Genomic DNA, 14,222 nt, shown 5'->3' with positions numbered 1-14,222 from the left:
CTAGGAAGACAAGTTATCAGGGCAAAATCTTCTACAAGTATGATAACAAAAGTCTCTGTCTTAAAAAAAAAAAACTTGGTTTTTCTTTCTTCCTTAATTTTAATTCAAGCAAGGAAGGAAAGAATTAAACTCTCTACTGTGTATACCAGGCTGGTCTCAAAATCACCACATAGTCTAGGCTATATAAGAACTTTCTATGCTGTTAGCTCAGCCTCCCAAATGATGGAATTGTATCTGTGTGCCTGCACACCTAACCTGCCTTAATTTTGTCTCAATTGTCTCTAATTTTATATTTAACCAAGATATTTGAACCCAAATATATTTTTATTATAAGGGCCTAATTTGTTATATAATTATATTTCTTTTCCCTTTGATTTAGGTTGGCAGCTGTACACTAAACCAAGTGACTGACTCATTTACTAAGCATATGATCACTAGAGAAATAGTTACTGATATGATACATAATGCTGAAGTGTTTATTCTTATTTATTTATTGAGCTGGTACTGGAGTTTAAACTCAGAATCCTACTCTCTTTCCTTTTCACTCAAGGCTAGCACTCTATCACTTGAGCCACACATTCACTTCCAACTTTTGTTGTTGTTGTTAATTGGAGATAAGAGACTCAAGGACAACAAGGTCAACTGCCAAAAAATAAAAACAAAAACAAAAAAACAGTTGTTCCATGTCTTGGAGTTCATTTCAATTAACATTATTTTGTATGGTCATATGTACAAAGCTATTGAGCTATTATGATTCTCTGCCAGGAATATCCTAGGTATATACTAATTATTACAAGTGAGGGAAACCATGGTGCCTATGTTTCTTTGAGTCTGACTTACTTCACTTAATATGATTTTTTCCAAATCTTTCCATTTCCTTACAATAGGGGCAATGCCATTCTTTTTGATAGAAGCATAAAATTCAGTTGTGGATATATATCTTGATCTATTCATCTATTGAGGGACATCTGGGTTGGTCCCATATCTTAGCTATGGTAAACAATGCTGCAATGAACATAGTTGTGCTGGTAGCTTTAGTGTGGCCTAGCTTGTGATCATTTAGATAAATGCCCAGGAGTAGGATTGCTGTATCATAGGGGAGTTCTTTCCTCTTATTTTATTTCATTTTTCTTTTTTCATTGGTTTATCCCTGGGAATCACTGTCTTTGATTCAGGTACCCTCCACCTTGTTTATACATTTATCTGATTTGAGGAAGGGAAGAAGAATAACAAAATGCTGAAAGAAGGACAGCGAATGACCCATTGCAACAATGATACTCACAAGACACTACATCAGAAATGAACTTTACAACTTGGAGCGGGGGTGCGAGGAATAGGGAAAGGAAGAGATAATGGGAGAACAATAAAGGAGTAGGTAACAATGTTCAACAAGAAATGTACTCATTACCTAACTCATATAACTGCAACCTCTCTGTACAGCACCTTTACAATAAAATAAAAAATTAATTTTACAAAAAGAGTCTCAAGGACTTTTTTTCCCCAAGCTGGCTTCAAATCACAATCTTCAGTTCTCTCAGCCTTCTGAGAGGATTGCCCCTGTGAGCCAAAAGTGTTTTAGAATGAATGAATGACATAGACTAATAATTTTTAAAAACTTACTTAAGTGAACAAAATAAGCAATGTTTCTTCTGCACAGCTCATCGTTGAAACCCAAGCTCTAATAAACAACAGCCTCCTCAAACATTTGTCGCATCTTTGCTAATTAATTATTTAGAAAGATTAAGTTCTCCATTGGCTATTTGATGTCTAAAGGATCTATTGGCTATTTGATGTCTAAAGGATCTAATACATAGCAGCTGTATCTGATACCTCATCACACCTCATTGTCAATAATGCTGCTAATTATGAAAGTACATTGACCAACTTCCTTGACTGAAATTGTTAAAGTCCAATCTTTTTCTCCAAAGTGGAGGAAGTATATTAGTTTATTAAGGATGACTTCTGGGTTTACTGTTGTTTCAGAGTTTAAAATATTTTTGAACATTTCTTTTGAGTCAACCTTTCAGGGCACTGTCATAAGCTGAAATCCCTCATTCTCTTCAAGTTGCACGTTTGAAACATGACAATAGCCTGGTCAAGCTAGAACTAATTGGTATCTTACTGAAGGTTAGTCTTCATCATTTGTCTTTGTTTCTTTGCTTGTTTGCTATTATTTCAGAATTATTTCACTAATTAATGCACAATTGCCCCAGTTTTCAGACTGTCCTATTTTTCTGAGGTTTCTACAATTCTCAGTGACATTTTTCTTTTTGCCCCCTTCATTTTCCTATTGCTAGCCTATGAGTAGAGTGTAGAATCCAGTGAAGTTCTGAGATTACTTGTTCAAAGAGCTTCCTCGCACTATGGAGGCTCTGTTAGGACAGAAATCCAAAATAAATGCACTTGTCATTGCTAGGTTTAACATAAAATCCAGCCATAGAATCAATCACCTAACAATGTCTCCAGTATATTTTAATAAACTGAGATGTCTTTTTAAGACACTCAAAACAAAACATTTTTCCTTTTTTTTAAGATTACATAGTTTGAATTCTTCCCCCTAATTATCTGGTTAATTTCCCTTAACTATCTTAATCCATTCTTAATCTATTTTATATTTTAAAAAAAACTAAATAGCTGTCATCAAAGCAAATCTGTATAGTCTGTTTTTTTTAATGGTAGGCTTTTGCTACAATCTTTGATTCTGAAGAATGGTCACAATATTTCGTTAAATCAGAGCACGATCATAATTCAAACTGAAGCCACAGATACTTGCCAATGTATATATTTCCTTTTTATTGAAAAAGTCACACAAAAGGAACAAGCAGACACTGTGTCTAACTGATTTGTTTTCATCCTCTTACGGAGACTGTCACTTTCTGTGAGGTGACAATCAATGTTCATTATGACAAGCCAAAGGTACAACAGGGTGGTCATTGGTCTCCTAATCATCACATCATTAAGAATCTCTTTGACTCCTGCTACATTTTATTGTTTCCTGATTACTATTAACCAGGTTCCAAATAAGTGATTCCAATAAGGTACAGTAAACTATAGAGAAACCTTTACCACTCTAATGAAACCTAGAGAAATAAACTACTACTAGCAGGCTGACAATTTAGAGTCCAACTCTCATACAACATCATCCTTACATTTCACTTGACATTCTTTCACTTATGAACACACTCAATAATTTTGTATTAATGAGTTTCAACTTCACAAATGTTTGCTTTTTTGCCCTTGGACCTGACTTCTATCGCCTTTAATTCTAAACTTTCCTTTTCACTTGGGACAATTTCTCTTTTAGCTACATGGCCCAGTAGCCCAACACTGCTAATAAAGCCAAGTGGACTAACAATTAGGGAGGAAGGAAATATGGGCTCCATGTCTACTGCATTCCAGCCATGCAGTGAGTTTATCAGGTTGTTTATAATTCTGTGCTGTTTATACCTGCTTTCAGAAATTTTGTTAGGCAACCGAAAGGAAAAAGATAAAATTGTATGAATCTTTTCCAAGTTACACCTGCTCAATGACTTTAAGCAAATCATTTGAGCCTGTGTTATATCCTTTTTAAAGAACCATAGGCCAAAGTAAAAATCATTTTGACATTTCAGAATTACCATCATATTTTGATTAGTTAGAAAGTGAGTGTACTGCAAATTTTACCTGAGTCTTCCTATAATTCCATGGAATTCTATAAAAATTATAGAAATGATCCAATTTTTATAACCTTACAGTATTATTTCTATTTATCCTTTTATATACCTTCCTGTTTTCAGAGTCCTGAAGAGCAGGAAAAAATGTCCTACAAATTCCTGCTTGGAATTAAAAAAACAAAAACAACTGCATAACTTTTGGTTCAGGTGCAGTAGTGCCTGCTTATACTTCTAGCTACTTCAGAGATGGAGATCATGAGGATCTCAGTTCAAAGCCATAGCGGTGGCTGTCTCTCAAAGAACAAAGTAAATTTGGTGGTGTACACCTTTAATCCAGTTATTCAGGAGGCATAGATGGGGAGCTGAGATTGAGGTCTGAGGCTGTTCCAGACAAAATGCAAAAATGTAAGAACTTACCGAAACAATAGCTTCCTTTAAAAATGTGTGCTAGTGGTAGAGCACCTAATCTGCTGAGCAAGCACAAAGACCTGGAGTTCAAATCTCAGTACCAAAAATAATCAAAACATTGTAACTCTTTTTTTTTTTTTTTTTTTTTTGGTCGGCCGTGGGGCTTGAACTCTGGGCCTGGGTGCTATCCTTCAGCTCTTCAGCTCAAGACGAGCGCTCTACCACTTGAGCTACAGTGCCACTTCCGGATTTCTGGTGGTTTATTGGAGACAGGAGTCTCACGGTCTCTTCTGCCCAGGCTGGCTTTGAACCGCGATCCTCAGATCTCAGCCTCCTGAGTAGCTAGGATTACAGGCGTGAGCCACCAGCGCCCGGCAACATTGTAACTCTTAATACAATTTAAACTCTTCTTAAATTTCTATTGCAGCTCAAGTGCTGTTATAAATATTGTAGCATGCTTTTCATCATACAGATTGGTTGTTTCCGAGGACTTTGTAATTTGTTTTGATCAAAATTCCTCAAATCATGGTTTTCCTTTATGCTTCAGAATTTGTATATTAGTTTTATTACAAATAAAAAGGAATATTTTCTTCTACTTTATTTTTGGAATTTTCTTATGTAATCACTTATGCTTTAAACCCATTGTTTGTGGGTGTTTGTTGTTGTGGGTGTTTTTGCAACAACTCTACTTTGTAAATAAAGTTGTTCAAGTCTAAGAATATGACTTTTCTCCAGAGACCCATGGGTATTTGGACTGGGTGATGCAGGTTGGATTATCAGACTTGACAAATAGGAAAAGAAGGAGAAGAGAACCCAACTGATAGCATACATATGTAACAGCAATAATAGCAAGGTATCAATAATGCAGGAAAGTGGCAGAGATTTCTGTAGGGCTCGTTAGATACGCCTTGACACTAGGCAGTGGAAATACAGGATTCTCTCTGAGAAGAGCAGGGGATGTACAAGCACTTCCATGGAGGTTACCATCTTACTAATTTCAGTGCAGAGACCACAGAAATTCTTATACATATATCATAAATGTGCAGGTTGCCGTAGGATGCCAATGCAGCTGAATTGTTTACCCAGTGCTCCTTGTCAGTTGGTATTTGTGGATTTGGAATATGGGATAGGTAGATAGAAGGAAGGAACTATGGTTTTGATATACAAGGGGAAGAAATAATTGAAATTTAGACAATCTCTAAATCACTTACATACATTTTCATCTTGTACTCATGTCCTATAATTTTTTTATTATAATTGCTCCTTTGCCACCATAGAAATAAAATTCAGTTATTATTTTATAAGTCATGACAATATATATCCATAGGACCTGAATTCTCACTTCCAATTCTCACTTCCATGTGCAAAATTTTAATATTTATAATTTTTTGTTTTATAAAAAAATCTATAAACTATTCAATAACTATCCCCATTATTGATTTCTAGAAAGGTGTTTTATTTTTAGTAACCTGTGTGTTTTTCTACATTTTTTATGAGCATATATCAACAAGCACAGGAGTTTTGCTGTCAGAATTCCTAGATGTGTTCATGTGCTTTGAGCCATAATATCCTGTCTTTTATATAAATTGTATGTCATATACAACTGAAATTTGATTTTTTTAGTATATCCTGAGTAACTACCTCACCTAACAGGGTATCTGTGACTTTCATCTCAATCTGGATTATAAATCAGCATGAATATTGATTCACTTTTAGAAAACTAAAATAGTTCGGACCTATGTGTGTGTATCTCTGAGTGAAATCTGCTTGAATAAGGATATCTCCAATAGACTACAAGACAAATATTTTAATTTATAATCTCCACAGTTCTTCTATCATTATAGTTCAATAATGAAATAGTTCTAATCTATCTGGAATAACAGGTTCTTTGCCCAATTTCATTTTCAATTTTTGATATGAACAACCATTAGTACACATGACTCTTCATTGTACTTCTCAAGAAAAATGAGCATACATAACGTGGTCAGTGAACTGGATTTCATAGTCCTTTGAACTTTTCTAATTGATTTTAAAAAAAAGAAAATATTTTCAAGGAAACTCCCTTTCCTCCCAATGGTTAATTTTCTCCACAAGTTTCTTAACATTATAGAAAGGTGGTAGTTTGTCTATATATTTAGCTTTAAAAAAAAATCACAGTTCTCTACCTTGAATTATTGGAGCAAAGTGATCAATCAAAAGAAAGAAACTAAAATTTTAATTCAGTGTATAACATCATAATAACTGAAACTTATCTGGGAAGGTAAAGATCTCTCAGGAACTGTAAAAGTCACTTCTAATTGCTCTAGAGATAATTTAACCAGATGCAGCCAAAGTCACCATCAACAGAACTAAAAATACACTGATGTTTAACAACTAGTTCTTACAACACTCAGCTTGGTAGCTTTCATTTAAGTCACAATAAGTGTATTTAACTTTGGCATAATTGAACTTCCTTTGCTCAAGAGCCTTTTCTAATTTCTTATGTCTTTCATCCTCAGAAAATAATTCTGATTGAGGAAGGAGAAGTGTCATCGTCTACATTTTTCTGTAATAATGAGAAAATAATTTCTCCTCTACTAAACAACAAATGAACTTAAAAGCCTAACAGCTGATCTATTTGAAGATTTTCTACTTCCTTCCAAAAGATGAAAAATCACATCAGACAGAAACATACTCTTTAGATTAGTGACAGGTGTAGAACAAGCACACCCGTCAGCCTTCATTTTCAATGTTGCTAGGCATGCTCGGCGACAGAAGGTACAACTCTTCCTTCTCTCTGAAGTGACATATATGGTATGCCTTCATCCACATATCGCAAACAGAAAAGTTCCCAAGCAATAAAACTACTTATCCTTGATTGAGCACTAGGTTATTCTAAGCAGTGAAAATACCAGTACTAAAGATGGAAAGAGGAGTGGGGGGAGGGGAAGGAAAAGGAGGAAGAGGAGGAGCAGGAAGAGGAGGAGAGTGATGATGATGATTGTGATGGTGATGACCATGATGATGATGATGATGATGATGATGATGATGATGATGAACCTACTTTAACGATTTCTTTCAGAGAAAGAAAAGTTGCCTCCATTCTTTACACATTTTGCTATACCAATTAACTTCCTCAGGAGGTGAAAAGTTGGACATCTTTATTTAGAAGTTAAGAGATTTTTTTTCTTTTTTTTTTAACTCAGCATAATAATGTGGTTCAGGAAGCACTTAAAACTACAGCAGCAACTAAGTGGGAAAGGAGAGTTTTTTAAAGTACAAATACAGACCACTCTCTTCCTAGAGGTCCAATTTACTTCTGGTTTCTCAATTGAAAAGGAAAAAAAAAACTCATCAAAAATCACAAATTATGGAAATATTCAGAGTAAAGCCTGGAAGAGAGAGATCGTTAGCACAAGTTTAGATTCAGCATTTACCTGCTCTGATCCCAGTTGGCAGCAAAAAGGACTAGAATCTTCCTTCCATAATGGTCCAGATTGGCCAGGCCCCCAGGAAATCCATCCTTCAGAGCCTGCTTAATGCCAGGATCGGTGGCCTTGAAGCTTTTGAACATGTCCAGATTCTGCTGCCTGTACTCAAAGTACTGGGCCAAGAGTCGAAAGGCCTCGAAGTGATGAAACTTCCGGGCCCGCAAGAAGCGTAAGATGAAAGCATCATCCGTGCGTAGAAAACCAATGTCCGGCCTGGTGATGACCATATCCCTCACCTCCTGGATGTCCTGGTGCAATGTGTCTGGGTTCTCATTGAGTTCCAGGCGAGCTTTCTCCAGAGTCTCGGGAGAGAGACCAGCTTGTAAGTGAGTCATTGTTCTATGCTTCCTGAGCCTTTCCCTGTGAAACTCCAATGGACTGGACTGTCCTGCTACAAACCTGGCCCTGGCCAGGCCACCTTCCAGCCCCAGGTCTCCTTGCTGCCTGCTCCCTGTCCTTTATAAGAAATGTTTCCTCTTCACCTCCAGTAAAGTACCCTGTTGCTCGTGCTTTCTCACAGGCTCACTGAGGGGGTAGAAACTTCTACCCCAAGCCCCTAAAAATCAGCGTCCCACGTTTGTTCCCTCCTCTCTTTCCTTTAAATAGATGTGAATCTCTCGTCGGTTCAAGAAGCCTTGTCTCTTCTGGTCCTTTTTCTCTCCAAACGAAACACCTCTAAGCCTACCTCGCCCGGGTACCTCTGATCTTGCTTCTGTCCTCTTTTCCTGTCTTCCAAGATGTAACAAAAACAACCCCCACGCACATCTCAGCCCCAGCGCTTTGGGTTCTGCGGCGGTCCCTGGCTGAACGAGGCGCCTGCCAGGGATAAGGAGAAGAATTCTGATTAATAATAAGGTGGCTCTTCACCGCTGAGCTCCAGGGCGGGGAGCATCTGAGAGAGAGAGAGAGAGAGAGAGAGAGAGAGAGGCTTATTCTATCCCTCTCCCTCCCTCCCTTTCTCTCTCTCTCTCTCTTATTTATTCATAGATGCTATTTTTAAAAGATATCTTTGTAGGATTTACTTAAGATTCCTGATAAAATTAGGATCGATTTTGCAGGCAGTCCGCCTTCCCTTCACCCCTCTTAGATACACCCTGATCTCCTAAGACATCAGCAAGGTTTGGGGTGTCGGTGGCACTCAGGTGGGCACCCCTACCCCCACCCCCAACTTCTGCCTTGCTCTCTCTCTTTATTTCAAGGGACTTGTGGCGGGGGTGGGCGTCAGGGCGGGGATGAGAGGATGGCTCTCTGGAGATGTACGTATCAAAAATGAGAAGGAGGGGCGGTGGAGGGAGTTGTGGAGAATGACATATTATTTAGCTATATTAAAATTAAATATCTATATCTTTTCTATAACCCCTAAAGCAAGAAAGAAGAAAGAGCAACCTGGTCCTACCAGCAAACCCGGAGGCGGGGACGCTAAGCAATGCGGCACTCCCTGGCATCCATCAGCCCTGGCTTTGGCGGCGGCGGGGGCGACAGCAGCATCAACTCCGCTGGGTGGGCTGGAGCGAGCCGAGAGAAGCGGCGGCAGGGGCGGCCCGGGCCGAAGACTCGCTGGGGAGCAGCCTGGACCACATCCTCCGAGGGCAGCTAGAGCGGGTGGGGGTGGGGGCTGATCTCACATCCAGCCTGGGAGCCCCACGGAGCTAGGCTCACCAGCGTCCCAGGTCCTCTCCCGGCCCTGCCATTCCGTCTTCGGGAGAGAAGAGAGGGTGGGAGGGGACCCGAACGCCAGGATGGAGAGGGCCCCTGGAGCAGCCGCCCGTGCCTTTGTGCGCCCCCAGCGCGGGCGGTGGGCGCGGCCTCCCCCGCCCCGTGCGCTCCGGAGCTCCCGAGTTCTGTGCGCCCCTTGGGCTGCGGCTGCGACTCCCCGGCTGCTGCTGCTGCTGCTGCTGCTGCTGCTGCTGCTGCTAAAAGAGGACCCGACGCAGCCCAAGTCTCCTCTAATTATCCCAGCCCAGATCGCTGCAACGTAAGCTCCCCGCTCTCGCGCACGCACTCCGTTCCTCCTCTCCCAGCAGCTCTGGGGCAGGGTTGCAATGCTGGTGGCATTCAAATATCCCAATTTCCAAGTTTAGCCCGCTCTGGGTCCCTACTCTCCCCCAGCAAACTGCTGAAAGGGGCTTCTCCTGCGGCCAGGCTGGGGTACCCACCCCTCCATCTCCCCCACGCCCCTCGCTCACCCTTTGTGTGACAAGACACCCCCCCTCCCCCCCAGTGGCCTGGAGTAGCTCTGAATCCGGTGCTAATTCGCACTGATGCGTTTTCTGGTTTCCGTAGGAGGTAATTCGGAGGTGGGAGACATACGGAAACATGTCGTACTTTCTGCCTTCGTTACAAGCACAGATGTTTAATTTTAGACAAGAGTGGAGTGAGTGGTCCCAGCACATTGTTGATGATGAAGCTAGCCTCTGGAGGAACTTATATGAATAGTTTCTCAATCATAAATCTCCCTGTGAAGAGGATACCCATGGAAGAGGATGAACAAGTGAACCAGGGCAAAAGAAAAGTTATTGTCAAATGAAAAAAAAAATAGGCAGGACACATTTCTCATCTTAAAATATGCAATTCTGAAGATATATATATATATATTCTTCTCAGTTTTATGCAGCTATATACTGGAAACACCATAAATAAAGAAGAGCCTGAATTTATGGTCACTGGAAATGGGGAAGGGACATGTTTTTTTTTTGTTTTTTTTTTTCTACTTTAAAGCACAACATGCATTAAGGAACATAGTATGAAAGACGACTAGCTGTAAGAAAGAAAGGGTCTTGAGTTCCAGTCAACACCCCACTGTAAGTGCTGCACAGTGCTAGATTATGTGAAGAGGGTGCTCTGGACAGTTGAAAGAATGTTGCCATGCACTGACGACCATTAGACCGTTAGACCTTCAAATAACAGACACAACCTTTTGTTGTTGTTGTTGTTGTGTGGCAGGCCTACACCATTTTTAAGGTAAATTAACGCAGAATAACGTAGAGACCAGAAAAAGAGTAAGTCACACACATGCACACACACGAGTGTGCACACACACGGACAACCATGATTCTCAACAGTATTGCCCCACTTCTTTCATTACTTCTAGAATTCCAGCTATACATATATAGTAGGCCCTTCATCTTTCCATTTGATGTAATATGTATGATTCTAAATTTTCTTTTTTTGGGGAGGGGGGCACAGTTGTGGGGCCTGAACTCTGGGCCTGGGTGCTATTTCTCAGCTCTTCAGCTCAAGGCTAGCGCTCTACCACTTGAGCCAGAGCGCCACTTCTGGCTTTTTTCTTTTTGCTTATGTAGTGCTGAGGAATTGAACCCAGGGCCTCAGGCATGCAAGGCAAGCGCTCTACCACTGAGCCACCTTCCCAGCCCCTGATTCTAAATTTTCTATCATTTTCTTTTTCTATCTTTTGTTCTCTCAAACCTGTTTTAAGTTGATTAAATTTCTCTTCATCTCTTCCTAATATGCTGTTTTCTCTTTTGGCTCTCACTTTATTGAATTTTTAACTTTAATTACTGTGATTTTTTTCACTCTGATATTTGTAATGGATACATACAGAGACATATAGATAAACATTCCTTAGGTTGTAAGAAGCTTGATAATTTAGTCTTTAATATCTCAAGGTCTAGAATTGTGGATAAAATGGTAGTGTAAATTTCTTAGCAAATATGAAGCTATAAGTTCAAATCTCTGTACTAAAACAACAACAAAAATAAAAACCTTTCAATATCTGAGTCTTCATTAGATCTACTCTATTATTTACTAATTTATTATCGCTGCAGCTTTTTCTCTATGTCGTATTAACTCCTTACTACTAAAAATACTATATGAGGATTGTGTTGTGAGCTGATCCTGTCACTGGGACAAAACCTGTGCAGGTGGCATAGCACAGTACACATGGAGGTTACCTTATATAGCCAACTGCTCCTGGGCTGCAAATATACTGTACATATATTACTGCACAAAAATATGCTGACCAACACAATGATACATATTTGTGTATTTAACTATAAGAAAGGTACAATAAAAAAAATTCAAAGTTGTGACCTGATGCCGATGGATCATACCTGTAATCATAGCTACTCAGGAGACTGAGGTCTGAGGCTAGAAGTTCGAAGCCAGCCCAGTGAGGAAAGTCCATGAGACTCTTATCTCCAATAAGCCACCAGAAAATCGGAAGTGGCACTGTAGCTCAAATGGTAGAGCGCTAGCTTTGAGCTGAAGAGCTCAGGGACAGAGCCCAGGCCCAGAGTTCAAGCCCCATGACAAACAAAACAAAACAAAACGACACAATTGTGTAGAGCACTCTCCATGAATAGAGTTACGGGACATTTAGTAAGGGCTAACTGATTATGAAGGCCTAGGTCATGACTGTACGCTCATGTAGAGTGCATAATCTCTGCATATTTAGACTAAAATTATCTTTAAAAAATCTGTAATTAAGGTATATATAGAAATTCCTCTGATGATACAAAATAATATTTATCGAAATGAATTCCAAAAAAATGAAACCAAGAGCTTCCCTTTCTTTTTCACTGTTTTTGTTTTCTTTCCTTTTTGTCCTATTTGTTTGTTGTTGTCTTTGGGAGTTTAAGGGGAGGCACAGATACAGAGGGACAAAGGGTGAACAAATGCAGCAGTGGGACTCATTGGACACGATGTTGAAATGAGCTCTGCAATGTATGGGTGGGAGTGGAGGGAAAAAACCTGTGGAGAGCAAGGGAAAGGATGACATTGCCCAAAAGGAAAAGTAATCATCATTACCTGACTTAAGTAACTAGAACCTCTCCTTTGAAAAAGAGATATATAGAAGCTATGTACTCTGAGGGAATTTTGTTTGCGTTATGAATCACTGCATGGTGGTACATGCTGTAATTCCAGCACAAGGGAGACAGAGACAGGAAGCTTCCAAGTGTAAGGCCAGCTTGGTCTACACAGTGAAAACGTGTCTCAAACAAAAGAAAGAAAAAATGTAAATGGAGTTTCAGTCCTTTGCTCCTCCATGTGTTATTTCAACAAATGTTTCTCAACAACTCACACTATAAGCCCTCTCTTCTCTTTTTTTTTTTTTTTTTTGGTGGGGGGCAGGTCTGGTCGTGTGGCCTGAACTTTTGGGCTGGGCTCTGCCCCTCAGCTCTTCAGCCCAAGGCTAGCGCTCTACCACTTGAACCACAGCACCACTTCCAGCTTTTTCTGCTTATGTGGTAGTAAAGAATCAGACCCAGGGCCTCATGCATGCAAAGCAAGCACTCTGACACTGAGCCACCTTACCAGCCCCAATCATCTCTGCTTCTTATTTAACTTAATATTATAAAACATATGGCAGACAAATTATTTGAAATATCGGGGTTTTTCCCTAAAAATATCATTTGAACATTACACTGCTATAGTTTATAGTTTCAGATGGTCAGATAGGTAAAAATTTAAATAAAATCCCAAATTGTATCCTTTTAAAACCCTTTTAAAATCTGTTTCCCATGACCTTTCTAAATAGATTTTCTCTACTATTTCCACAATAGTACATGTGAGAACTTTGTTCCATAAGCCCATAGAGAGCCCTTGGATGACGATTCTTGAAGGCAGGTTTCTCTTTGATGGTGTTAGCACCTTCCTTATTCTCCCTGCTTCTGAGTGACATAGCTCTCCATAGCCAAATTCAATGTTGGCCACCCTGAAACCATCTCTACTTCCAGAATCAAAGTAATATGTAAACAAAAGCACCAAATTTGCAGGTCATGAAGGACCTAGCAGTGTCTCTTAAAATGTTATGCAGCCTGCAGTAGGTCAGAGGGAATGCTGGCAATTATGGAAACTACAGACTGGAAAGCATCCACAGCTTCTATGAGTCCTGATTTATTTTCACACAGCATAGGCTAGCAAAACGTCTACTAGTCTGCCAGATTCTTCATGTGTTTTTCTTTTTAATTTATTTTTTATTATCTTTATGTAGCTGTACATAAGTTGCCATTTAGCAAAGCAGTTTTCAATACTCTCAATCCCTCCTCTGCCCGCCCTTTCCCTCAGTCTTCTTACTTCTGTAGGATGTACATTGAATTCTACACTGCATCTTTGTCTATGCTTTTCCCCTAGACTCCATCCCCATCCCTTTCAAGTACCCACTTCCTGGGATTTATTTTGTTGGACTTCGACTTTGCCTTTAAAAGGAATTACACTGAGTTCTCCCTTGAATCTATTGAATTTCAGTTAACACATGTGTATACACCTACATAACACCTGATGTATTTGCTTATACATGTATAAGCCAAATCTAGCTTCCACACATAAGGGAAACACAAATCTTTTTTCTCTCTGGGCTTGACTTACTTCACTTAACATACAATTTGCAACTTTAACATTAATATTTCCTGCCAAAACTGATCCCTTTTTATTCCAAAAATGAGATTCTAGGGACTTGTACAGATGCTGAATGTCCAAATTGTATTGCTGCACTGAAGTTTCCTATACCTCACTTAAGCCATCAACTCCCGGGAACGCGACTGTCAGAAAGTTAGCCTTACTCATAGTATCTGTGTGATTGGTAAGCCACAGTACCTCAGACTTCCTTAACTGACCTACAGGTGGGCCCAGTTCATAGAACTAAACTGTAAAATATGTCCGCAACCTTTAAAGGCTGACAAGCCATCTCCTATTCTGCTTTCTTCATGTTGGTCATTTACCCTGTGTCTAC

The 14,222-nt window shown here is 39.7% G+C and overlaps 1 protein-coding gene across 1 annotated transcript in view; it reads right to left on the bottom strand.

Annotated features, from left to right (window-relative positions):
• The window catches only part of Clvs2 (clavesin 2), a 55,879-nt gene extending 47,892 nt beyond the window's left edge, over positions 1-7,987 (bottom strand). The window contains exon 1 of the mRNA XM_042670926.1: positions 7,478-7,987. Within this exon, the coding sequence (XP_042526860.1) occupies positions 7,478-7,866 (389 nt within the window). The 5' untranslated portion in view covers positions 7,867-7,987. The remainder of the gene's footprint in view (positions 1-7,477) is intronic.
• Positions 7,988-14,222: the final 6,235 nt, after the last annotated feature.

Source organism: Dipodomys spectabilis, unplaced genomic scaffold (genome assembly GCF_019054845.1).
Source record: "Dipodomys spectabilis isolate Male_0828 unplaced genomic scaffold, ASM1905484v1 ptg000001l, whole genome shotgun sequence".
Lineage (NCBI taxonomy): Eukaryota > Metazoa > Chordata > Mammalia > Rodentia > Heteromyidae > Dipodomys > Dipodomys spectabilis.
The sequence above is the reverse complement of the archived record's forward strand: the minus strand, read 5'-3'. Positions and strand labels throughout refer to the sequence as shown.